We start from the raw sequence: 25,822 nt of genomic DNA, 5'->3' as shown, positions 1-25,822 counted from the left end.
AAAAAAAAAAAAAACGAAAAACAAAACTCGCTCGCTGAGAGAGTTGAACAGGAAGGAGATGGGGTAAGTGAGGAAGAAATAAATCCTAGGAGTAACAGATGATCCCCTCCCCCAAATAACCTTCATTTCTGCGCAGATCACAACCAGTGCTCCCCACCTACCTGCTCGGGTACCAGGTGAGTTCCTGCTCCTCCTCCTAGAAGCCCCCAAGGGAAAGAAATAGGAAAAGGCGTTAGTTTAGTCATGGAATGGCTACCCATAAACAGACCCAAGGGGTGCAAATCAGAGGTAGTGTGGTGATGTGAAGCGTGAGTGCTCTTTCCGGGAACCCCAATTCCCTAAGAGGTTGTGAGGTTAGTAAAAGTTCCCATAATGCTTTGTGAACATTTTCCTAATGACTCTTTCTTAATCTCATGATGCTACTCAGGCCACTCAGCACATAAATCAGGGCAAAGAGGAGGCACTATGTGAAGTAGCAGCTTGCGGGGCCTCAGGGCTCTTTCCCCCAGGGGCCTCATCCTCTCCCCTGACCCTGAGTCGATCTCTCAGTAGAGCTGAGCTCAGGGTCAGGGATGTTGGTCTTTCCCTGTTGTGATGTGAACATGATACCTGTTGCCTCTCATGGCAACTGGGTGCTGTGTCTGCAGCAACATTTTGTAAGCTGCAAGATGCATTACAAATGAAAGCAAGGGAATGTTCAATTAGGCAATTAGGAGATGGGGGTGCAGCATCTCTGCCTCCAGCAAGCCTAATGTAGCCATTTTTACACTCCTCGGGTTCTACTACTATGAGGGGAGGAGAGCAGATATGCCAAAAGAGAGGGTGGATGTTGGGAACCCTAGGTGATACTTTTGGTTCTGGGTGTCTGACCATCGGGGAACATTGAGGGGCCACTGCCAAGCAATGGACTCTGCTTCCTCCCCTCTGTCCTCTCCAGGGGATGCCACTGGAAGACCAGCACCATCCTTACCTGGACAGGGCATTCCAGAGAGTCCAGCAGAAGAGCAAGTGGTTCCCTCCAGTGATGTCTTGGTGACACACAGCCCCCCAGGTAGCTGCAGCAGCCCTTGGAGGCTCTGTGCCCCAAATTCTGGGAGATGTGATTGCCCAGAACCAAAGTCCAGGGCAGGTCTTGGAGTGGAATTTCTCTATTGCTTCCTCAACCAGATAAACAGTCTCCAGCAACTCTGACCTAGCTGTGGTTCTGGCTTGCTCTCACAGAGGGCACAAAGCCTGTCTAGTAAAGACGAGGGCCCTGCCTGGGCACTAATGCCCTTTTGAGGATGGTCCTACTCAGAGGACTCAGAGGGAAGCCATGGATCTTTCTGGAGCATCTTGGGGAGAGGGGGAACTTCTTGAAGAATGGGAGTTCATAGAGTAGGAGGTGAGAGGGGCCTGAATCACTGAGGACCCTGACAGTGACAGCCATCTGCCCACGGGAGGGATGTTTTGGGGAAGGGACAGTTATATTGCACAAGACTCCCTCTGGTCAACCATAGTGATGAGGGGAAGGGAAGGGGTGTGGGGGAGGTCCCTGGCAAACCCACCTGGCTGTGGAATGTGCCTTCCACAAAGGCTCATTGTCTGAGGACTTGGTTCAGGAGAAGCAAGGCTATCATTGTACAGTATTGTCACCATGGCTCTCTGTGCACGTGCGTGCCCTCTTGCCTGCCCTCTCTAGGGGCTAGCTGTGCTCTTAGCTAGAGGGTCACCTTGAGTAGGAGTCGAGGGTGGCTAGAGTTCTTTGGATTTCCTCCAGCTAGTGGAGAAAGCCTGCAGCCTGCTGCAGGTGGGGTGGGGTTGTGGCTTTCCGGAGAGTTCTCCACTGACCTTTCCCAGGATTCAGAGTAAGTCCTCTGAGACTCCAGAGAGCATCCCCTTCCAAGTAGGCAGGAAGGGCTGAGTACATGGGACTCAACTAGGGAATGCTGAGACTGACAGCTGAAATATTCCTGGAGGAGGGACCACAATACAGTGAAGCCAGTCTGCCCCGCTCCCTGCAGTGGTCCTCAGCAGCCCTGCCCCCTGCAGTGGCCCTCAGCAGCAGCTTCAGTCTTTTGTCTGATCCAGATTCTGCCCTGCCATTTTCCAACCTCACTGAGTGGACACTTGGAACTGGCTGGGGACTGCTAGTACAAATGTGAAACCAGGCTAGGGAGAAGGTCACCTTGCACACAGAGCACTGTGGGTATCTGGTTCAGCCCAGATTAGCAATGCTGTAAAGTCCCTCTGAGTACCAACCTGGGCTATTTCTGACCCATTCTGTCGATGCTTTTGTATTCTCTTAGAGTGATGGGGCAGGGAAGGGAGCCCTAGGTATGTGCCTATGGACTAACACAACTGGGTGAACACAGATGAAAGCAGTGTTCCCTTATTAGTTTATTGGTTCATTTACTCATTCCCTCACTCATTCATTCACTTATCATAAGTGTTAAGTACTTCCCTAATATTAGAGATATAAGACAAATAAGCTAGCCTCTTCAATCTGTGGAACCTGGTCACTAGATCTGTCTGCCAGGCTATGGGAAGATGGGCAAGAGTTTCCAGGGGTGGGTGGCACTGGTTCTTTGGGTAAGAGCTGTGCCCACATTTAGGTTGAGGGTGAGGGTAAGGAGGTTATTTGTAGGGAATATGGGCTACTAGAAGCCATCAGATCTCTGTCAGGAGGATGTACTCAAATGGGCTCAGAGACCAGGCACGGGTCCCACGAGTCTTATGAGGCCATTTTATCTGTTAGCATAGGAGGGCCTACTAAGGGTGTGTGGCCTTCTAGTGGGCTTCTGAGGCCACTGAGCCTAACCCTGTTGTCTCCTCACCCTACTTCACTGCCTTTGAGCATGTTCCACTCTGCTGTTACCTCTACTTGCTCCATCTCCACAGGCTTTGATCCATGTTTTGCTGGAGCCTCCAACATCTGTGGCCCTGGGACCTGTGTGAGCCTCCCAAATGGATACAGATGTCTCTGCAGCCCTGGCTACCAGCTACACCCCAGCCAGGACTACTGCACTGGTACTTACTGGGTGCCCTGGGCCTGCTGAATGGTGGGAGCAAATAGGAACAGAGTGTGGGGACACAGTCACAAGTCCAGGCTGCACAAGATCCAAGTAGTATCCTACAGTTGGCTAGCTTAGAACACTCTCCGTGGATATAACTAACCAGACATCAACCTAGGATATGCCAGGCTGTGAAGGAGAAAGGAAGTGGTTGTGGGATCACTGAGGGAAGGGGACAATGAGGAGGGAGGAGGCACTGGTCATCACCAAAGACTCCTAGTGCCTAAGAGGACCCAGCAGGTTGGCCTGTGGCTCTCAGCCTTGAGACTTTCATCTCTGCCTCTGCCTCCTCTGCTCCTTCACCCCTTCGATGCCACACAGCACCATCCTCTAGTGGGGGCAGTTTGGTGGCAGATGTCCCCAGAGAAAGGCACACTGGCCTCCATGACCTCCTTCCCTGCCTCCTTCTGGTTAGATGACAATGAGTGTCTGAGGAACCCCTGTGAAGGACGAGGGCGCTGTGTCAACAGTGTGGGCTCCTACTCCTGCCTCTGCTATCCTGGCTACACACTAGCCACCCTAGGAGACACACAGGAGTGCCAAGGTGAGTGACACCTGCTTTAGGCCTGGAATGGGCATAGGAGAACACCTCTTGGCTTGGCCCTACAGTGTGGGTGGAAGAGGAACCAGGCATGCACAGTGTTAACATTGAAGAGTACCAGATCCTTGGGAAAAGAGCTCTGGCCTTGATCTGGGAGGAAGTTGAAACTATGATGGCATCATAAGGAGGAAGAAGAATCCAGAAAATAGCAATGTTTGCAAAGGCCTCGAGGAATTGTGGCTAGGGCCAAGGGTAGGCCAGAGACTTGGCTGACGATGGGGACCGAAAGCCAGGACTCAGGTGACAAGGAAGCTTCTCTTTTGGGGAATGAGGGCCACCCATGGGGACTCTCAGGAGACCAAGGGACATGTGTACATTTGGGAGAAGAGTTCTGATGCCCAACAGTGGGGATACCCGCAGGCTTTGATCTTTCCCAGGAAGGTCTAGCCACAGAGACGCAACTCTTGGTAAGCATGCTTCCATTGTGTCTTAGGGTTACTATGTCTGTGATGGAACACCATGACCCAAAGGAACTTGGGGAGGAAATGTTTTGTTTGTTTGTTTGTTTGTTTTGTTTTTGGCTCACATATCCTGAATTGCAGCCCTCTGAGAGAACCCAAGACAGGAATTCAAACAGGGCAGGAACCAGGAGGCAGGAGCTGATGTAGGAGCCACAGAGGAGTACTGCTTACTGCACTGGTCTCCATGGCTTGCTTAGTCTGCTTTCTGATAGAACCCAGAACCACCCCCGCGGAGATGGTACCACCCACAACAGGCAGCCCCTCTGCACAAATCGCCAATGAAGAGAGGCCCGGCAGCCTTGCCTATAGCCTGATTACAGAGGGGATTTTCTCAACTGAGGCTTCCTTCCTCTCTGATGACGTCAGCTTATGTCAAGTTGGCAAAACTAACCAGCACACTGTGCAGAGCCTTCTGTAGAATAGAATGTTCCTGTACATTGTTTATGAGTAAGTTCACGAGGAAATAAGGAAGCCTTATACACAGCGCCTGGAGACTCAGAGGCAGCTGGGAAGTTTTCACCTTGAGAAAACTTTGGGGCTCACACTTCTGGAGTTAGTCTGCTGCTTGACCCTGATCATAGGTTCCCCTGATGGCCACAGAGTAATCCTTTCTTTGTCAGAGTCTTCTCAACATCTGATTCCAAGGATCTGGCCTTCAGAATCCAAAGCCATCCAAGTCCTCTCATTTCCTTATGTGCAGAAGGGAGGTAGAGAAGCTCAACTTAACAGGAACGTGAGGGAACCTGGTCATGAGGACGCAGTAGGTACTTGGGTTCTGAGTGAGTGGCCAGGTACCGGGCCCTGTGCTGAGCTCTGAAGACAATCAACTGAATGAGCAAGAGTAATGACCCAGTTGGGGTCTAGATAAGCAAGCAACTGATGTAGCAGAGAATTTGAGAAGGTTTCCGTGAGCAGGTGCTTGAGCTGGGGTAGACTATAAACAGCTCTCATTTAATGCGCACTTATACTGAGAGCTACTCTCGGCGCTTTGTTATATATACCATTCCAACCCCTGCGGATCTCATTGCCACCGTATGCTTTGCCAGATGAAGCCTCAAAAGGTGAGTTAGAACACCCACAACATTACACCTAGTTATTGCAGCATTGGACGCAGACGCGAAGTCACGCCCACTCTGGGGCGTGGTTTGCTTCCCATGATCCTCTACGAGCAGCAGCTGGAATGGAGGGAGCAGGTAGTCCAGGGAAAGGCAACCATTTCTGCATAGGCCAGTATTGCGTGCCCTGGGAATTACGCAGTTAGGGTGACTGGAGTCTGTTAGCAGAAGTGGCTGTAGGTGAGGCCAGTCTGTGAAGTGACTGTAGTGCCAAGTTTGTTAAGGGTAGATGATTCTGTCGTCTGTCTGTCGGGGAGGAGGTGACTCAGACAGCAGTGTGGCAGAGCCAAGGAAAAGGCAGGAGACGGGCTTTCCAGGCTTCAGCAAGCTGCTGTAGGTGCTGGGGCCAGAGGCACTGCTCTCTGCACATCGAGCCTGGGAGCTGGCCCTGGGCAAATTAAAGCTGCTACAGGGAATGGTATTGCCAGGCCCAGACAAGAAGCTCTGTCCTATGCCAGCCTGGTGTCCAGAGGTCTCTGCCAGCCCCGACAGCTGTAGAGGGGAAGAACCTGAGGTCAGCTGAAGTGCTTTGACCACTGGGGATTGGCCATCACTTGAAGGACCTACTCAATTTCGCATTCACTTCTTAAATCTTGCCAGTCTCGCGAAGCAGTGTTTCATTACTTTAATCTAGCATTGATTCATATGTATAAATTAATTATTGTAAATTATTACAAGTTTTAAGTTAAGTAGATGTATAAATTACCTATTAAAAATTAAAATAAGACTTTGCATAATAACTTACCTTCTAGAAAGTGTATCTCTTTGCACTTCGGCCTTGGGGTTTCCTCATCTGTGAATTGCTTACCTACTCCTACCTTTTTGCTAGTTTTCCAGTGTGGCTGTTCCTTTTTCTTGTAGCTTTTACAGTAGGGCTTGTGTATTCTGTTACATCGTATCTATTTTACATGTGTTAGGGTGTCTGGCCATGTGGAGGTCAGAGGACAACTTTGTGGAGTTGGTTCTCTCCTCCATCTTCAGATGGGTTCTGGCAATCAAACTCAGATTTCCAGGCCTGGGTGGCAAACTCTTGCCCACTGAACCATCGCTGGCCTCCTTTGGCTTTATTTTCCATGTGTTGTGGTTTTATTATGTCACAAGGACGTTGCCCATTACATCTGATGTTACCTTTTCCAGGGTGCTTTATCCATCTTTGCCTAGATATCAAGAACCCATGTCTCCATTTCCACTTCTCTCTACAAATTGCTTTCCCCAACGCCATCCGTTTATTAGGCAGCATTGCTGGCTTCAGCTAGGTTATTCCCATCAGGTTTCTGCTTTCTCTCTACCCATGAGTTCCTTCCCCTTTCTTCTCTGTTGGCAGTAGAGCTTCCTGGAGCTCGCACAGCTGTTTCTGAATTCCCGGGAGAGCTGTTCCCAGGAAGTTCTTGGGTCTGCCTATACTGAAGGTCAGGATCTCTGTGTGGGCTGGGGAGGGTGAATGTGGCAGCCCTGCCAGAGGCTCCACTGAGAACTGGAGCGATAGAGGAAGGATTGCTGCCATGGAAGCACACTGGGTTCTAGGGGAAGGTTTATGCTGGAGCGATGCTAGCAAACATTCCTTCTGTGTTGGCTGCCAGCCAGGTACTTTATTCATCTCATTGCCTTCACTCAGTCTGTACAAGGACGCTGTGAAGTGTTTGAACCTGTGCTAGAGAGGGGCCATGATGGCTTTGATGGTGGAGCCAGGGAGTAGTCACAGAGCAGAGCTGGTACACTGAGGCACGGTTTGAACCCAGACTAGGAATCTGCTGGTTATCCAGGAAAGGAAAGACATTCCCGGCAGAGGCTTGTGTGTGAACAGAGATTTGGAAGCTGGACTCATGGGAATCTACCATAGCTAAGATTATACCAAGGGCTGGTTGGTGGTAGTAAACACCTTTAATCCTAGCACTGGGTAGGCAGAGGCAGGTGGATTTCTATGAGTTCAAGGACTGTTTGGTCTACAGACGTGAGTTCCTGGACAGCCAGGACTACAAAGAAACTCTGTCTTGAAGAACAAAAACAAAACAAAGCAACAACAACAACAACAACAAAGATAATACCAATAAGTGTGGGCAAATACAGCTGGGCTGGGACCAGGTTTGTGAGCCAAACTCCTAGGAGGCCTAGAGCCAGCAAGGAGCCAAGGAAGGGGATAAATCAGGGAGGGGTGACTGACCAAGATCAGGCTTTAGAGCCATTGTGGGGTATCAGTGTATTTCAGATAATGATCCAAGCCATGGATCCCTGGCTGCCTGCAATGTTCCCTGTCTTTCTTTTTAATTTTTTTTTTTTTTTTGGTTTTTTGAGACAGGGTTTCTCTGTGTAGCCCTGGCTGTCCTGGAATTCACTCTGTAGACCAGGCTGGCCTCGAACTCTGGAATCCACCTGCCTCTGCCTCCTACATGCTGGGATTAAAGGCGTGTGCCACCACTGCCTGGCTGCTCCCTGTCTTTCTAAGAAGGTCCATCCTTAAGAATCTTAGTGGTAGACTCAGTATCTACTGTACTAGTGCCAGGGCAGGGGGAATTTTTGACCCCCTTAGATCATACTATATGGATTGATACCTTACGTCAGCCCAGCTCTTACATCAGGAGGAGAAAGCTGCAAGGGCTCCCATGGACCCTAGAAGTATCCATTCGTGGGAGAAAAGAACTCAAAGGGCCCCAGAGTCTGATCAGTCTAAGAGATGACCTAGGAGTCCCTTCAAGCAATCAGACCACAACAAATGTGCCTTCTTTGCCTAAGCAGCTTTGTCCATGGCCTCCGGAAAGGATGCTTCAGGACCCCCTGTCTGGGGCTGGCTTTGACTCAGGACCATTCTATGTATTTGCAGATATAGATGAGTGTGAGCAGCCTGGGGTGTGCAGTGGTGGGCGATGCAGCAACACAGAGGGCTCATACCACTGTGAGTGTGATCAGGGCTACATCATGGTCAGGAAAGGACACTGCCAAGGTAAGGTGCTACCTCCACCAGCTCCCCTTCCATCTGCCCTCCACTGAGTCTCTTGATACTAAGCCAACGCCTACAGGCAGAGCCATATCTATGAATCCCTGAGCCCTTCTGTCTTTTGGGTGATATGTTGGCATCCTTTCTGCCCCACCCCCATGGCAGAGAAATACAAATCTGTATAACACTACAGGAATGAACGTCTTTGCATACCTCTGCCCCATTCCCCTAAAAATGCGCTCTCTTTGTATAACAGAGGAAGGATGTCTCTGGCAGCTTTTGTGTGTGTGTGTGTATGTGTGTGTGTGTGTGTCTGTGTGTAAACTCTTAGATATTTAATTGAATGTGAAAATTTGGAATTCATATTATCCTCCATTTGATAGAATTTGTACTGAACTTAACAGAGACCTAGATAAAAAAGAATATTTCCTTTATTAAAAACAGCAATGTCTGTAAAAAAAATGACTAATTGAAGACATAGTTAATCGTAAGTGGACATTGACAATCTGGGGAATTTTTAAGAAAATATGTCTTAAACTCAGAAGATGTAACTAATAAAAAAAATCAGAGAAAGCATGGGAATAGTTAACAGACATTATCTGATTTCATATTTTTCCAAATAATTGTTATAAAGAAATTTTAAAATATTTAAGTTTTAATTTCTACTGATAAGATTTATTAATTCATAAGTTATCATGTTAACTTATAAAAAGAAAATAAAACTATCATATAATAGTAATTTATACTATATGTTAAATATTATTATATATTATATATTATAATATTTTATAGGTATATTATTATTTCCAAAACATTCAAACTACAGCTATGTTATAGAGATAGCTATATCATATAATCAGTTTCTTTTTCTTTTTTTGTCCTTTTTATTTTCATTGGATATTTTCTTTATTTACATTTCAAATGTTATCTTCTTTACCTTTTCCTCCCCTCCTGGAAACCTCCTATCCCATCCCCTTCCCCCTACTTCTATGAGGGTGTTCCCCCTTCTAAGAAGGACCAAAGCACCCACACCTTGGTCTTCCTTCTTGAGCTTCATGTGGTCTGAGAGTTATATGTCTCTGGCAGCTTTAACCCTCTTGCTAACACTTGTTAATATAGACGCTTCCTGAGGATGGGCCATGTTGCTAGGCGACCTGTGCATGGGCATCCAACAAATGCCGGTTGATGAGTGAATGGACCAACAAATAGATCTCCCCTTTCCCATACACAGCTAAAAGATGGGCTAGGACACTGCCAATAAGTCTCCTCACAGACAGGTTTGAATCTGCCACAATCCTATCAGCTCTGATATCAGTCTTGCCTGGTCCTGGAAGTAATGGGTGAGCAAGCTCATGGATCTTGTAAAGGAGAGACCTTGCACCATGGAAGTGAAATGTGGGTCCCCAGGAGATCTAAGTAAAGTAGTATTATGGAAGTGTAACTATAGGTGTGGGGCAAACTGTCCTCACCCCCCAGAGCACTGCCTTCCCGCAGGGCCCTCCCCTAGAGCACCACATTCCCTCAGGGCCCTCCCCCAGAGTACCACCTTCTCGCAGGGCCCTCCTCTTAGTGCTCTTCTGCTTAAAACTCAGCTATGCATGATCAAAGCTGGAACCTATCCTTTGTCCTCATCAGATTAATAGAAACAAGACAGCTTGGCATTTCCAAGAGAATGCAGTGAGCAGAGCACTTGGTAGGTAACTTCTGTGTGCCAGCTGGCCTCGCTAAGTGCTTGGTAAGAGAGCCTCTTCGGGCATTGCAGTGCTTTGCACTTAGCATCAGGACTTACTAAAAAGAAAAGCAAAACTAAAGGAAATGAACCAGGAAATTCCAGAACATTGAAAAGATCAGATTCGCGCTAACCTGTCTGTGTTAAGGGCAGGCACAGGCTCCAGTGCAGACAGGCCTGGCCTGTATTAGTGTTTCATGGTTGGAAATGGAAATGGCCACACTCATCTCAGAGGGCTGATGCGCAAGACCAACTCAAGCATACTGTAAGGCCCTCTCTTTATGGTATCCCGACTCCTCCACATCCAGGTCCTACTCTGAGTGGCTCTGCCCCATCCAGAAAAAAGGTTCTAGACAGGCACCATATTTGCAAGGTCAGACTGAGTTCTTGGCCCTGGGCAGACACTCCGGGACTGTTGAAAGAGTGATGTAGTTTGTACACTTCTCCAGGTTTCCATCTGTAACCACAGGCCCTGCCCGTCTCTCCGGGAGCCCAGTCAATTTCCTCTCCCTTTCTCCTTTCTCTCTGCACTGAAGTCTGAAGCCTCTGGTGAGAGACTGTGAGGTCTGAATAGTAGCCTATGCATCAGTCTCCATGGCATCTCCGTCATACCCAGGACTCGGGTTTCCCATGAGAGCAGATTCTTCATTTACACCGCCAGTGCCTTGGCTGTCCCCTATTCTTACCCAAGGTCCCCTGAACTCCTGGCTCCTGCCTCCCAGTCTCATTTTGTACTCTCGCCGTGTTTTGGAACACGGATGGGTGCCCTCCCAGTTCCGCATCCAGAGACTGATCCCTGGAGAGAGGCTCAGGGATCCTCCCAGGGTATGGACCGCAGACTTACAAATTAGTCCCTGGTGTGACCATTCCTTGGATCCCTTTGGCGGTCTCTTTAGCAGCCTTCAACTAAGAGGATAATGTGTATTATTTTAGGCATAGTGTTTCATATTTTGGTTAGCAAGCATTTGTTGAGTGCCAGCTGTATACTAGCCATGGGCTGGAAATACAGCAATAAATATTCCCCAAACCAACCAGAATATTGGACTCTACCAAAACATACCATATTATTAAGTTAAAATTCAAACTCTTGACTAGACAGAAGAATCTCCACCCGGTGACAGGCTCCAGTTTGGCTACCATGAGTTAGACGGGATAGGCTTGGGGTATCTGGTGATGGAATTCACTCCATCTAGAATTTTCTTCTGTCTCCTTTGATCAGCTTGTCTCATGGCTCAGCAATGTCCACTCCAGAAAGGGAAAGGCCTTCCCTACTTCAGGTGAAGACTGAGGGGCTAGCCTGGTCTTCTGACCTCTCTCTTTTCTTCACTGAAAGACGCCTCACATATTAACATTACTGTTGTTGTTCCCTGGGACTCTCACCTAAAAAGAAAGCTGGAAGTAGCATTAACAACTTGCACTAGGCTGTGCTTCATTAACAAACAACCCTGAAATTAGTTATAGAGAACACAGTCAAACTTCTAGCTCATCAGTGTCCGGCGTCTATCAGAATCAGTCGAGAACTCTAACCTATGCTTCCTTGCCAGTACTAGACTAAACCATTCCTGACCAATGTCTGGGGCAGGCCGAAGTCCCCATAAAAGAAAGAAAGAAAGAAGATACTTCAGGCTGGCATGTAATGAAATACTTTGGTTCAAAAGTTATGCACATCATATCCCTCACAACCTACTGGCTATCACCAAGGTGTCAATCAAACACAAGAGACCAGGAAGTAAATACATGCCCCAAAATGAAGAGGTAGGCTCTACTCTGAATGTTAGTGAGTCCCACTTGTAAATGCCCAGCATCCAGTGCTACATGCACTGCAAGTGTACCCGACACAATGTAGATAGGACAGACTGGGGTCCCTTTCTCTTGGAAAATGCAATTGTTCTGCCTTGCCCAATGTCTGAAAGATGGTCCTAAAACTATTTTTTTAAAAAAAAATCAGTGTGGCATTAGAAGGATTCTTGCCTCAATCCCCACTTTTCCATCTTTAAAGTCTCATATCACTGGAAGAAAGACCACTTCTCTGTTCCATCTTTTTCCATCTCCCCTCAGATACCTCAACAGGAGCAGCAGGTCTGATGCTGACTGTCTCCTGTGTGGCCAAAGTTGGAGGTCCTGAGTCCTTTCATTCAGCTTCAGTGGCCCGCCTTCCGCAGGCCAGACCATCCCTTGTCTTCCTTTTTACCCTGAGCCTCAGACCCCCTATTCTACTCTGCTCTGCACTGTTCCCCACTGGCTTTGGTCCTTGAGCAGGAAGCTTGCTTCTCTCTCCTGGCCCGTCTCTTGTGTTGCCCTCTTGGATGCTGAATAAGTCTTGCTTCTGTACAGTAGGCCCTTTTGGCTTGCTTAAGCCACTCGACTTTCTCCCAGAGAATAATCGTCAATTGAAGAGGGTAAACCCTCCTCTTTCCTTCTGCTTGGCCACCCTGATGGCCAGACATTTTGATATTTGTGCCAGAGGAGCGTATTGTCCTCATGTGGTTGTGACCCAGAGTTTAGTCCCTGTGGTATGACCTCTCTCCCTCAGTTCCTTCCCCTGGATGCTGGAATCCCTGACAGGCAAGTCACTAGTGAAGAACCCTGCACTTGGCTCCTTGGGCAAAGCTTCTCTTCCTGCTGTCACTCCCTCTCCTTAGCCCCTCTTCCTTGCCTGCCCTGGTAGACTCAGCCTTGCTGCCTGGGGCCTCTGGATCTTGGCTGAGTCTTGAGACCTTGTGCTTTGCCAGCCTCGACCCTCTAGTCTGCACTTAGCCTCAAGGCAGGTCCGTGTCATCCCCAAGAATGAAGTTCAGCCTTCATTTCCCTGGCCAGGGAAACACTTGGCTTACACTGCCCTTTGGTGATTTGCTGGCCTGTGGTAACTGCCCAACTAACTGCTGTCCCCCCAGATGGCTACCCCTTGTAAAGGATTAAGCATTGACCAAGGGCAACGTGAGGCCCATCCCAAGCAATCTAGTGTAAAACCTGCAGCTATCTGATTTCACACAGCTAACAGTACCCACTGGCTGCTACAGCCACCTGCGGGGTCTATAAGTCCTCTTTTTAATCTTTGCTCTAGAACAGTGAGGGAGGAAAGTAGGAAGGGTTGGAAACACACTGGGGGAGTCATTTTTTCCTAGTGTTCATCTGTACCAAAATGGATATCCATTTCCCCATACAGGGCAGGGTCAAAGATTTGCAGACACAAAGTACCCATGGGTCATGGCTCTCATAGATGACCAAGGGAGGGACTGTTGTTTTATAGATATCAACGAATGCCGTCACCCTGGTACCTGCCCTGATGGGAGATGCGTCAACTCCCCTGGCTCCTACACTTGTCTGGCCTGTGAGGAGGGATACATAGGCCAGAGCGGGAGCTGTGTAGGTAAGGGTTGATCGCCAAGGTACTGAGTGGGGTCATTTGGTCTTGGGATGGCTGGTCGACCACACACACAGGGAGGGGAAGAGGTGGGCAGACAGAAGTGGCTTAGAGGGTATTGTCCTCCTTCGTCCGGCTGGATTCTTAGACAATGCTGAGCCTGATGTGGGTGTGCTTTAGTTGTGGGACTCTGCCCTCTGAATCAGCTAGGGTGGGGCCCTCCTCTGCTGCCTAGCCACATCCGTTCCGAAGCTCTATCCCAAAGTCCCAGAAGCTCCTGCGGTTGGCTTCTGTTGACTGGGATGAGAAGCCATGGGGTCTTGGACTGAAGAGAGCCAGCCACCAGGCTCTTTGCTACACTAAAGCACTGTATAAGGAGCGCCTCCCACTGAGTAGCTGTGGCACTTCTTGTTCCCAAAACAATTCTGTGACAGTGGGGAGGAGTGCTCTTTCTCCTCAGCCCCCGCAGGGAAAAGACTCAAGGTTCTGATTCTAGGAGGAGCCATGTTTTGAATAGATGCTTTGAGGCTCCGGGGAGGGCAGATGGTTCCCAGGCCCTCAAGTCAGCCACAGCCACCCAGGCACGGCCTGGCCTCTCTCCACACTGCCCACCCACGTACTGGAAATACTCATTGGGTAGGAAATATAAGTTTTTGGTGGCAGGTAAGAGACTAGAGAGGATGAGACTCATGATGGAATGTGTTGGGGATCTTGGACACCTTATTTCTAACATTCTAGGTGGGCTCGTTTTCCAGGACTGTGTAGGGTGGCTGAGGAACACTCAGGAGGGTACAGCCCTGCTATGCCTAGATGAAACCAAGCAGCGTGGCTTCACGGCTCTCCAAGGGTGGCTGGCCTACATTCCCTCTGACGGCCGGTTCCATGGGCTCATAATGAAGATGTGCTAGGCTTGCTACAGTGGGGAGAGGGCAAGGAGGAGAGGAGGCCAGTGCACCCTCTTGGACTCTATCCACAGATGTCAATGAGTGTCTGACCCCGGGGATATGTGCCCATGGAAGGTGCATCAACATGGAAGGCTCCTTCAGATGCTCTTGTGAGCCGGGCTATGAGGTCACCCCAGACAAGAAGGGCTGCCAAGGTACTAAGATGTAGCGCCCTTCTTGGCGCAGGCAAATCAAGCCTCCGTCATCTTTCCCTCTGCATGCCAACCCCTGTAGCCAACCCTGAATTATCCTAAGGCCTATCCTACCCTTTGCCAAAACCCGTGCTTCCTACACTCCCTGCCCACCTATGAGTCTCTGGCATATCTGCCCTGCAGAATCCCATACAGAACTCAATGGCCTGTTTCAGATGTGGACGAGTGTGCCAGCCGAGCCTCATGCCCCACCGGCCTCTGCCTCAACACAGAGGGCTCCTTCACCTGCTCAGCCTGTCAGAGTGGGTACTGGGTGAACGAAGATGGCACTGCCTGTGAAGGTAACAGGAGAGAGGTGGTGACAGAGGGACATAACACAGGCTGCCCTCCCTCTTGAAGAGCATCTGTTTGTCTCCAGCCTTGGGCTGATCCTCAGAGTCTCTGGGTTAGGTTAGAGGGAACTTTGGGAGACTTGACCTCAGCCCGTATACCTCAGAGAGCTTCTGAACTTGACATAACTTCCTAGTTCAGAGGTGAGACAAATGGTCACAGAGACAAGAGGGAAGCTAATGTCACCATAGGTGACTTTGCATGATGACTACGATCCCAGGACTTGGGGGTTGGGAGCAGCAGGATCTGGATGGAGTTCAAGGCCAGCCTTAGCTATCGAATAAGTTTGAGGCCAGTCTGAGTTACATGACACTGTCTCAAAAGAGGTAAGCTGGAGGCACGGCTACCCAAGGAGCTTTCTAGAAAGGAAGTATGAGGTTGCCTTAGAGTATGGCCAAGGCTTGCCCTTCTCTGGAGATCCAGATGGGTGAGAGGTGTAGTGAGGGAAGGCTTCATTGCTGGAACTGCCCTTCTGGTTCCACGGCCACAGCTGTCTCTCTGCCTAGACCTGGACGAATGTGCCTTCCCTGGAATCTGCCCCACGGGCGTCTGCACCAACACCGTGGGCTCCTTCTCCTGCAAGGACTGTGACCGGGGCTACCGGCCCAGCCCCCTAGGCAATAGCTGTGAAGGTAAGAGACCCCTCCTCCGTGGGGAGAGTATGACTGGGCTGCAGTGGACTAACCAGGCAAGTATGAGAAGGAACAAGAACCCCACACACATCATGACAGCACTGGTGTGCAGGCTGCAGTGGCTCAGCAGCACCGAGGGATAACAAGAGCCACATGTGGTTCCCTGGGCCTTGGCCTAGACAGAGTGACTCTCTATTGTGACAAGCATCTGGAGCAGTGGTTCTCCACCTGTGGGTCTCAACCCCTTTGGGGGGTCAAATGATCCTTTCACAGGGGAGGCATATCAGATACCTGCATATCAGATATTTACATTATGATTCACAACAGGAGCGAAATTACAGTTAGGAAGTTGGAATGAAATAATTGTATGATTTGGGGTCACCACGTGAGGAACTGTATTAAAGGGTTGCAGCATTGGGAAGGTTGAGGACCACAATTCTAGAGTGTCCTGCTGTGCTTCCCAATAATGTTAATAATGGCTCTAATCCCAACAATCGAGAGTCCTAGTCAGAATGACTCAAAGGCCAAGGCCAACCGGAGCTACTTATCGAGAGAAGGGATGTGGGGGGGGCGGGCAGGCAGGATAGCTATGATGATCCACCATTGTAACCCTAGCATTTAGGAGGTAGAAACAAGAGGATTAGGAGTTCAAGGTCATCCCTGGCCATCTTGGAGGCAAGGCCAGTGCCAACTACATGAGATCCTATCTCAAAACAAACTTACAAACAGGCAAAATAAAGAGTTTCTGTTACTGTCTCAGGCTCCGGGCATCTGTTTTCTTGATTCACTTCCCATTGCTTCTCAGCCCAAGACAGGGGAAGGAGGCTTTGGTTTCCCTAGGCCAGGACTATTGGGTGTGAAGGAACCCAGCCAAGGCTAGACCAAATGGAAAGATCTCTTGCCATCCTTCTCTCTGTCGTCCCCTCCTAAGCTTTCCCCGGCTGTGCTGCTCTGGGAAGGGAGATAAACATCACAGGTCCAGTCCCCTCAGGCAGGTGATAGGTCCCTCCCTGTGGCCCTACAGATGTGGATGAGTGTGACGGTCCCCAGAACAGCTGCCTGGGAGGCGAGTGCAAGAACACAGAAGGTTCCTACCAGTGCCTCTGTCCCCAGGGCTTCCAGCTGGCCAATGGCACCACGTGTGAGGGTGAGTACCCAGGTCTCCCGTCAGGAGCTGGGGACAATGTCTTGCAGAGGTGAAGGCATCCCTGGAGACACTCCCTTCCCATCTTGCCCCTGCAGACGTGGACGAGTGTGTTGGAGAGGAGCACTGTGCTCCTCATGGCGAGTGCCTCAACAGCCTGGGGTCCTTCTTCTGCCTCTGTGCACCCGGCTTTGCTAGTGCTGAGGGAGGCACGAGATGCCAGGGTAAGATGCCAGCATGGTCATGTCTAAGGTCCACCAGCAGGGCTGGTGTCTAGATCAGAGTCCCTTCTGAATACCTTTACTGAAGTGAACAGCAGGCCCACAGCCCACTCAGGGCTGGGGAGATGTGAAAGATCCGGGCCTGTAAGGAAGTACTTAGAGTCTATCAGAGGATTGTCTGTGATGCCTGTGGCAGCTGTGCATGCTCTCCAGGGTCTCAGTGTTACCTTTCTGCTGACAGAGCTCCCACACCAGAGCCCTCCCCACAGCATGGCCTCAGGTTCCTGACCCTGGACTGTCCCCTTGATCTCCCTACTCTGAGCTTCTCCCTAGCTCTCTTGTGGGTTTCTTGAGGTCCAAAGGAAGCTGCTTGGGGCTCTAGCAAGACCCATTAGCTGCATCTGCTCACTGGCATCTCTATCCTAGATGTTGATGAATGTGCAGCCACAGACCCATGTCTGGGAGGACACTGTGTCAACACAGAAGGCTCCTTCAGCTGCCTGTGTGAGACTGGCTTTCACCCCTCCCCAGACAGCGGACAGTGTGTGGGTAAGCACTCCAGGGACTGGGTGGGGCTCGGCTTTACTTCTGCCCACCTCTGTCCCCGTGTTCTCCTTAGCTCCCTGGAACGATGAACACAACTTCTCAGGCAGTAAAGCAGTTCTTACAGGATCCAAAGTAAAGTATTTATTGAGACGGTGATGACTGGCGACCTGCCCGAGGCTGCCATGATAAAGATAACAATCTTTATACCGGCAGAGCCCACTGTCCAGTTTTAAAGGCCATATACGTTCAGTAGATACCAAACACCTGCTATGTTCAATGTCTTTTGGTGGGACAGATGGTTACAGACAATCTTAAAGTTGGATAAGGGAGATAATATTGAAGAAAGCTCTCTGAACCCCACTGGGGTGAAAATGGCCCAGAGGAGGCTGAGCTCACTGGCTCTAAGAGCTTCCCAAATGGTGCATAGTTGTCTTCCTAGATGCTCAGCCCTGCTGGGTCAGGGGAAACTACCCTGAATTCATCTGCTTAGGGTGAGGTGAGCATAGTGACATGAAATGGGCCTCGGACCTCAGAAGCAGACGGATATGAGCTTGTAATGTCAGCAAGGTGGGATCATAGCAGTGACCTTAGCTACACATCTGCCCCTCTCTTATGGCTCTGGGGACAGACGTGGATGAGTGTGAGGACCGTGAAGACCCAGTGTGCGGAGCCTGGAGGTGTGAGAACAGCCCTGGTTCCTACCGCTGCGTCCTGGGCTGCCAGCCTGGCTTCTATGTGGCACCAAATGGAGAATGCATTGGTGAGTCGGAAGATGGAGGTCTAGGAGGAGGGCCAAGGAGGACCGAGAAAGGTCGAGAAAGGTTGAGAAAGGTCGAGGAGGGCCGAAGAGAGCTGGGTTTTCCCCGCACTGAACTAGAAACAATTTCTCCTGAGGACACTGTTTGTTTGGGCACTTCTTTGAAATTTCTCTATTTTCCATACAGTGATGCTTACACAAAAATTAAAGAGGAATGTTAGAGTTAAGGGTTTCTTATGCTGTGTCGAGGAGTTGTTTTTGTTGTTATTGTTGTTTTTGTTGTTTTATTGTGTTGTTGTTATTGTTTGTTTGTTTGTTTGTTTTCAAATCTTGGTGTTAACAGACCAGATAAATAAGTACTCCCCGCAAACATAGGGAGTATGCATACCCCCCCACCCTGGTCCCCATTATCCCTCAGACATAGATGAATGTGCCAATGACACTGTGTGTGGGAACCATGGCTTCTGTGACAATACGGATGGCTCCTTCCGCTGCCTATGTGACCAGGGCTTCGAGACCTCGCCCTCAGGCTGGGAGTGTGTTGGTGAGTAGCCTGCGGGCTACCCAAGGTCTAGGCTAGGAAAGATGCTGGGGCCCTTCTCATTTCCACCAATGGTTATCTTTCTTGAAAGGATGTACTAGGGTCCTCTCCAGACACATTCATGTTTCTGGGGCTCCATGATAGGACCCCAAAGGGTGATCATGGAAATCACACGGAGGGAAATTTCCCTTCCGGAGAGCATAGCTGTTGGGTGGGTAGGATGAATGGCCAGTCCTGCTGCAGAAGGAGCAAGCAAAGAAGGAAGAGACCTCCTGTCCCATTCACTTCCCTAGAGAGCTTAGGGACACAAGAGACACCCAGAGGTGGGAACTCTCCTCTTTGATTGCTTTCATAACCACTTTCAGCAACCTTTGTTCTCTATTCCATACCATGCCTTCTACCCACCGGCCCACTTTCCCCATAATCTGCATCCACTTTTGCTTCCTCCGAGTGTGGTAGGGGATGAGAGCCTGCCTACGTGGGCTGGAGCCAGGGGCAGGGTGCACTCACTTCCTGGTCTCTGTCCTCATGCCTGGCAGATGTGAACGAGTGTGAGCTCATGCTGGCAGTGTGTGGAGCTGCGCTCTGTGAGAACGTGGAAGGCTCCTTCCTGTGCCTTTGTGCCAGTGACCTTGAGGAGTATGACGCAGAAGAAGGACATTGCCGTCCTCGGGTGGCTGGAGGTGAGACCTGGGAGGCCCCTTCCCTTCCTGCCACTTCCCATAAGGACTCTGGCTCATAAAAGCCATTCACTCATTTAGCTCCTGCCACTGAGCAGAGTTCGGTGGGCCAGTATTGGGGGATGGGATAAGAGAGGGGACAGGAATCTAAGGGCCACACTTGCCAGCATGTGTCAGACAACATACCCATTGAATGGCTAGGATGACCTAGGGAAATTCAGGGTGCTCTGGCACCTAGAATAGCCCCCAGGGAACCTCTGATTGAGTTTGTTAGAGACCCTGAGTCCACCCAGTCCTTGAATGGGTCTTTTAGATTAAGGAGACCTTGAAGTTGAGCTAAGCTGGACCACTTTACCCCAGGTTAGACCAGAACTCAGCTGGTGTCGGTGACTTGGAAAAGAGCAAGGGGGACTTTGTAAAGAAAAATGGAGGGGAGAATGGTTTGGAGTCCCTGAGAGGCAGAAGGGACCAGAAAGATGTTCATATGGTATGCCAGAGATGGGAATTGCCCATGGGGATTGTTGGCAGGTAGTACATTAGAAACATCAGGGGCTTGGGCATCAGAAGCACTGGGGTCAGAGTCCCATTTCACCCCTTAGTACCTCCTTAAATGTCACTTCTGAGAGGCAGTGTCTTTGTGGTAGGGGAATGACAATGGTAGCCACTCCTGCATGAGATACTGCACACCATAAGTTTCTCTATAGACACTAGGTTTAAAAAATCAACTTGAGGGCAGGGATGCCTCAAAGGGTCATGAACAGACTGTAATAGGGGGCTTCTCTCACACACAGCTCAGAGAATCCCAGAGGTCCTGACAGGGGACCAAGCTCCAGGCCTTATTCGCATGGAATGCTACTCTGAACACAGTGGAGGTCCTCCCTGCTCTCAGATCCTGGGCCAGAACTCCACACAGGCTGAGTGCTGCTGCACTCAGGGTGCCAGATGGGGGAAAGCCTGTGACCCCTGCCCCTCGGAGGACTCAGGTAAGGGCTTAAGGGCTAGAAAGACTCTTAGGCTCAGTTTGCAGTGTGGTACTTGGGGGGAAGAGGAAGGAGCCAGGGGTGATGGCCCATGCCTGCAATTCCAGCTTCCAGCCCTCAGGAGGCTGAGGCAGAAAGATCATGAGTTTGAGGCAAGCCTGAGCTACACAGCACAGATCCAGGCCAGCCTCTATTATATAATTACACCCTTAAAAAATGGGGGTGGGGCAGGGCAGTGATGGCACACGACTTTAATCCCAGCACTTGGAAGGCAGAACTCTCTTATGAGTTCGAGGCCAACCTGGTCTACAGAGTAAGTTCCAGGATATCTAGGTCTACATAGAAACCCTGTCTCAAAAAAAAAAAATAAAAGACAAAATTCAAAACAAAAAATTGGGGGTAGGGAGACATAACATAACATTTTCTCTCTGAACTTGAATGCCTTCGTACACAGTTGAATTCAGTGAGCTCTGCCCCAGTGGTCAAGGTTACATCCCAGTGGAAGGAGCCTGGACATTCGGACAAACCATGTATACAGGTAACCATCCTCAAACTCCACTTGCCAGAGTGAACCCTGGCCTATTCTTCTATGAGGTCCTAGGAAGTCCTACACCTAGCTGCGGCTTCCAGGTCATTTCTGTCTTTGGGGATCTGGGGCTTCCCCATCCCTGATATTTTTAACTGGAAAGTTTCAGCCAAGATCCTCCTCTAGTGTTTGCATGATCCTGAGCTCAGTTCCCCTGTGCTCTCAAGTCTAGAGGGTGCACTGTGGTGTTTAACCTCACCACCACCAGACCTGGACACAAGCACAGACTGGGGTAGGTAGGTACTGCACTGCCACCCAGGTCAAGACAGTAGCTACCTCTCTGGCTCCACCCACCAAAGCAGAAACCTTGGGGAGCTTATACTCTTCTTGGAGAGTTTCAGGTACTGGATCCCTTGGTTCCTTATTCAGAAAGCTAGTCCTGAGAAGGAAATAATGGAAACAAAAAAGTGTGTGCATGGGTGCATGTGTGAGCACGTGTGATGTGTGTGAGTGCATGTGTGTTCTCAAGTGTGTATGAATGTGTGTGTGTGTGCACACCTGCGCATGTGTGGTATATGTGCATGTGAGTGCATGTGTATACACATTTGTGCATGTGTGGTGTGCATGCCTGTTGTGTGTGTGTGTGTGTGTGTGTGTGTGTTGCTGGGAATGAAGCCAGTGGCTTCATGCATTCTCACACTGGATACCAAGCAGCTTGTCTTGAGTGCTGGCTTTGTGTCAAGTGCTATTTAAAGTGCCTTATGGGTATTAGCATTTCTTAATCCTCGTTACAATTGCAAGAGGTTAAGCAGTATTTTCAAGGAGAAACTGAGGCAAAAAGAACCTAAGCAACTTGCCCAACTCACTCAGATGGCCTCTGACTGCAAGTACCCCTTCCTGCCATTTCTCCCCATCTCTCACCTCACTCTGCCCTCCCACAGATGCCGATGAGTGTGTACTGTTTGGGCCTACTCTCTGCCAGAATGGCCGATGCCTCAACACAGTGCCTGGCTACATTTGCCTGTGCAACCCTGGCTACCACTATGATGCCTCCAGCAGGAAATGCCAGGGTGAGGACTCACATGGGCTCTGCTAACCCTTAGTCCCACTCTTGCTAAGAGTCCCCCTTCCTGGGAGAGATGCCCACTACAGCAGGCGGGTCTGAGGCAAGGGGAGGCCTAGGCTGTTGGAGATGATCCCTAGAGAGAGCCCTTCCAAGATGGGCATCTTCATGGGCAAACCCTTCTGTGAGCATTGTCAAAAGGCCATTGTGGCCCTGCTCCACCTTTTCCTCACACCACAGATCACAACGAATGCCAGGACTTGGCCTGTGAGAATGGCGAGTGTGTGAACACAGAAGGCTCCTTCCATTGCTTCTGTAGTCCCCCCCTCATCCTGGACCTCAGTGGGCAGCGCTGTGTGAACAGCACCAGCAGCACAGGTGAGTAGATGGGGGTGCAGGCATCAGGGGGCACAGACCTGGTGTGGGACTCACAGTCTTCTGGGGTCTGTGCCACCAGAGGACTTCCCTGACCATGACATCCACATGGACATCTGCTGGAAAAAAGTCACCAATGACGTGTGCAGCCAGCCCTTGCGTGGGCATCCTACTACCTATACAGAGTGTTGCTGCCAAGATGGGGAGGCCTGGAGCCAGCAGTGTGCTCTGTGCCCACCCAGGAGATCTGGTAAGAGGGTGCCTGCAGATCTGGGCTTAGCTCTGGGAAAGGGGTACTATCACCCTGAAAAGAGAGCCATCAGGGAGCCCTAACCTTGCCCTCCATCCAGGTCATTCAGAACAAAGAAAGGCGAAGGCCTGGTCAGGAATCCCCACATATTCTCTTCTTGGGCCAAGAGCCATATGAGCCAGCTTCCTGAGTTTCAGCTAGCAGGAACTAAACTGCAGCACCTTTCTCCTTCCTCCCCAACAGAAGTCTATGCTCAGCTGTGCAATGTGGCTCGGATCGAGGCAGAGCGGGAAGCAGGGATCCACTTCCGGCCAGGCTATGAGTATGGCCCTGGCCCAGATGATCTGCCTGAAAACCTCTACGGCCCAGATGGGGCCCCCTTCTATAACTACCTGGGCCCTGAGGACGCTGTTCCTGAACCTCCCTTCTCCAACACAGCCAGTCAGCTGGGAGACAACATACCCATCCTTGAGCCTCCTCTGCAACCCTCTGAACTTCAGCCTCACTATATAGCCAGCCATTCAGGTATGTGCAGCAAGACTGGAGAAGAGCCGGGCACTGCCATCCCCTCACCCCATCCACCTGCCTGCTGGGTGAGGACAGGGAAGGGTACAGACACTGGGCACAAGCAGCCAAGCCGTCACTCCCAACAACATGGGTCAGACTCTACCATACATGTCTATCACCCCAAACCTTTAGGAGAGTGTAACCTCTGTTGCAGTGTCTTTCTGGAGGACTGTTATGATCCACTGACACAATCCCACCCTTGACGTACAATAGTGACCACCTTTGTACTGGAGGGTGTGGGTCCTAGTGAGAGCCTGGGGTCTAACTAAGCCCCGGCCTCAGCCTTCTAATTTCTCACCTTCTCTTAGAACCCCTGGCTTCCTTTGAAGGCCTTCAGGCTGAGGAATGTGGCATCCTGAATGGCTGTGAGAATGGCCGCTGCGTGCGCGTGCGGGAGGGCTACACTTGTGACTGCTTTGAAGGCTTCCAGCTGGATGCGGCCCACATGGCCTGTGTGGGTGAGTTTGGAGCAGTGAGAACCGCGCCTACCACAGGACTCTGTCTAGAATAGCTGGGAAACACGCTGCTGCCCCCTAGTGGGCGTGTGTCAAGCTAGAGAAAGTCATCCACCAACGAAAGGTTTAATGGTCAATCCTCCACAGAAGAGAAGCAACGACTTGAAGGCATTAGTCTTGGGCATGCTAAGATGACTGCTTCTTGGGTTGTGTCCCTTCGTTGACTTTTTTAGGGTGGCCTGATGAGGCGGGGGTCTGATGAGGGGGCCTTTGGGTGTCATATCCAGGGAAGGGGCTGGTGGCTAGAGGGACACAGAGACCCCTGCAGCTGTCTTTCTTGCTTCCACAGATGTGAACGAGTGTGAAGACTTGAACGGGCCTGCAGCGCTCTGTGCACACGGTCACTGTGAGAACACAGAGGGTTCCTATCGCTGCCACTGTTCCCCGGGTTACGTGGCAGAGCCAGGCCCCCCACACTGTGCGGCCAAGGAGTAGAGAGTGAGGGATCACTGTGGGCAGCTATCTGGAAATGGCTTTAGCCATCAGCCATGGGCTTGAGATTACTTCCCTAGCTGGGAGACATCGAGGCAGGGAAGACGATGTGATGGCATCAGGCCAGGGCTCGGGAGCCCAGTTCTGCCAGCCTTGCCAACTTCTTATCTCTTCCAGCTTAACTCTGGGTGTGAGCTTCCGTCACTGCCTCTATGCCATTGCTTGGCTCAGACACCACAAATATTTTAGTGCTTCAGCCACTGGCCGTGAAACACCGCCCACCAGTCTGTCCCCAGGACCGCACTATAGGGAGCTCATCAGGCTGTGCTCTTCGGCTGTGCAAAAATTGCAGGCACCCCTTTCCAGCTGTGATCCACACATCATCCTGAGGATTCTGAAATGGGGACAGTGGCTACATCTGCCTGGGGATGTCCTCTTCATCTGTGGAGCAAGAGAGGGTTTGGGGAGTAGCTCCTATGTCACCTCTCAGATCCACCACTCGGCTAAGCTGCAATGAGCTCTTTTTGCCACATCTCCATTCCATAGACAGTTCAGTGGCCCCTAAGAAGGGACCGGCTTCCCTCATCTCAGAGAAGAGGGCTAATACTCTAACTTGCTGAGTGTCAGAAATACAAAGGAAGAGACATGAGCCTGAGAAAGGTCGGCAAGAAAGTGATGTGGAAAACAGGACGAGCTGATAAAAAAGGAGGAGCCAAGAGTTAGACAAATCTAAAAACACTGAGTTGCTTTGGGCAAATAAGTACTAGAAGCCCCCTTAGAGCCTCTGTGTGCCTGCAGTGAGGCTTGTCACAAGCTCTGGCACCCACCTGCAAAGGCCTTTATTAGGCACATCTGTTCCCTACGGGGAAATCCAAATAGATGAGCTAACAATATAAAGGTCTCCTTTTCAGCTGGTCTTGGCAGAGGAAGCCAGACCTTCAAAGTTGTTATTCTCCTCCACTCAGAAGCACTTGCCCTTGTTCCCACTAAGAGATGCACTTGCATACAAGCTAGCTGGGGGTTCAGGAGCATGGGGGAATAAAATGTTCATCTGGACCCTTCTGTGCTTAGTTTTTATTTCCTATTATACCAACTTTGTCACGCTGGTTAAATCCAAAGATCAGATTAGAGATGAACCTGCATGTATTCCATGTCTAGTTTCACCAGGCTACGGGGCTGGGCTCTGGGGCAATGCAGCAGGTTCTATACTATCTTACAACAGAGCAGACAGTGCACAGGTTCTATACTGTCCTACGACAGAGCAGACAGAGCACAGGTTCTATACTGTCCTACGACAGAGGTGACAGTGCACAGGCTCTATACTGCCCTATGACAGAGGTGACAGTGCACAGGCTCTATACTGCCCTATGACAGAGCTGACTGGCTGCGTTCTACTGACTGGCTGCACCTGACAGAAGACATTGGGATGACTGTTACTTCTTAAATCTTATCTACTCTGCCTGCTGCTGTGATTGTCAGCCGTCAAATAACTTATTGGATGCCTGCTGTCTGAGCACTGTAACGATAGCTGTGCATAAATTTTATTGAATCATTCAACAAGCTCACATTACTTTATTCCTATTTGCAGGCAAAAGAACTGAGACACGGGAAACTTAAATATATTTCTATAAGCTGCTATATCTCAGCAGACAAAGATATGTGGTTCCTAAACCAATAAAAATCTTCTCTTGCTCCTAACACAAATGCCCCTTAGAATGCATGGAAGTTGGGGATCTAGCTCACTTGATAGATTGCTCACCTAGCGTGCACAAGATCCTGGGGTTCTCTCCCTAACACAGTGAGGGAGGGGTAAAGAAAGTGAGGACACTTTTTGAGGGGGGTTTCGAGACAT

The 25,822-nt window shown here is 50.1% G+C and overlaps 1 protein-coding gene across 1 annotated transcript in view; it reads left to right on the top strand.

The window, feature by feature from the left end:
* The window catches only part of Ltbp2 (latent transforming growth factor beta binding protein 2), a 94,223-nt gene extending 69,197 nt beyond the window's left edge, over positions 1-25,026 (top strand). Inside the window, exons 14-36 of the mRNA XM_031356737.1 lie at positions 137-176; positions 938-1,051; positions 2,881-3,009; positions 3,469-3,597; positions 8,049-8,168; positions 13,142-13,261; positions 14,232-14,354; positions 14,567-14,692; positions 15,248-15,373; positions 16,398-16,520; positions 16,616-16,741; positions 17,165-17,287; positions 17,913-18,044; positions 18,460-18,585; positions 19,122-19,265; positions 20,054-20,245; positions 20,697-20,780; positions 21,710-21,838; positions 22,072-22,209; positions 22,289-22,456; positions 22,700-22,981; positions 23,332-23,481; positions 23,828-25,026. Of these exons, the coding sequence (XP_031212597.1) occupies positions 137-176; positions 938-1,051; positions 2,881-3,009; positions 3,469-3,597; positions 8,049-8,168; positions 13,142-13,261; positions 14,232-14,354; positions 14,567-14,692; positions 15,248-15,373; positions 16,398-16,520; positions 16,616-16,741; positions 17,165-17,287; positions 17,913-18,044; positions 18,460-18,585; positions 19,122-19,265; positions 20,054-20,245; positions 20,697-20,780; positions 21,710-21,838; positions 22,072-22,209; positions 22,289-22,456; positions 22,700-22,981; positions 23,332-23,481; positions 23,828-23,973 (3,090 nt within the window). The 3' untranslated portion in view covers positions 23,974-25,026. The remainder of the gene's footprint in view (positions 1-136; positions 177-937; positions 1,052-2,880; positions 3,010-3,468; positions 3,598-8,048; positions 8,169-13,141; positions 13,262-14,231; positions 14,355-14,566; positions 14,693-15,247; positions 15,374-16,397; positions 16,521-16,615; positions 16,742-17,164; positions 17,288-17,912; positions 18,045-18,459; positions 18,586-19,121; positions 19,266-20,053; positions 20,246-20,696; positions 20,781-21,709; positions 21,839-22,071; positions 22,210-22,288; positions 22,457-22,699; positions 22,982-23,331; positions 23,482-23,827) is intronic.
* The last annotated feature ends 796 nt before the right edge of the window (positions 25,027-25,822 follow it).

Source organism: Mastomys coucha, unplaced genomic scaffold (assembly GCF_008632895.1).
Source record: "Mastomys coucha isolate ucsf_1 unplaced genomic scaffold, UCSF_Mcou_1 pScaffold6, whole genome shotgun sequence".
NCBI classification, from domain to species: Eukaryota; Metazoa; Chordata; class Mammalia; order Rodentia; family Muridae; genus Mastomys; species Mastomys coucha.
Note: the sequence above shows the minus strand (reverse complement) of the source record. Positions and strands in the feature narration are given on the sequence as shown.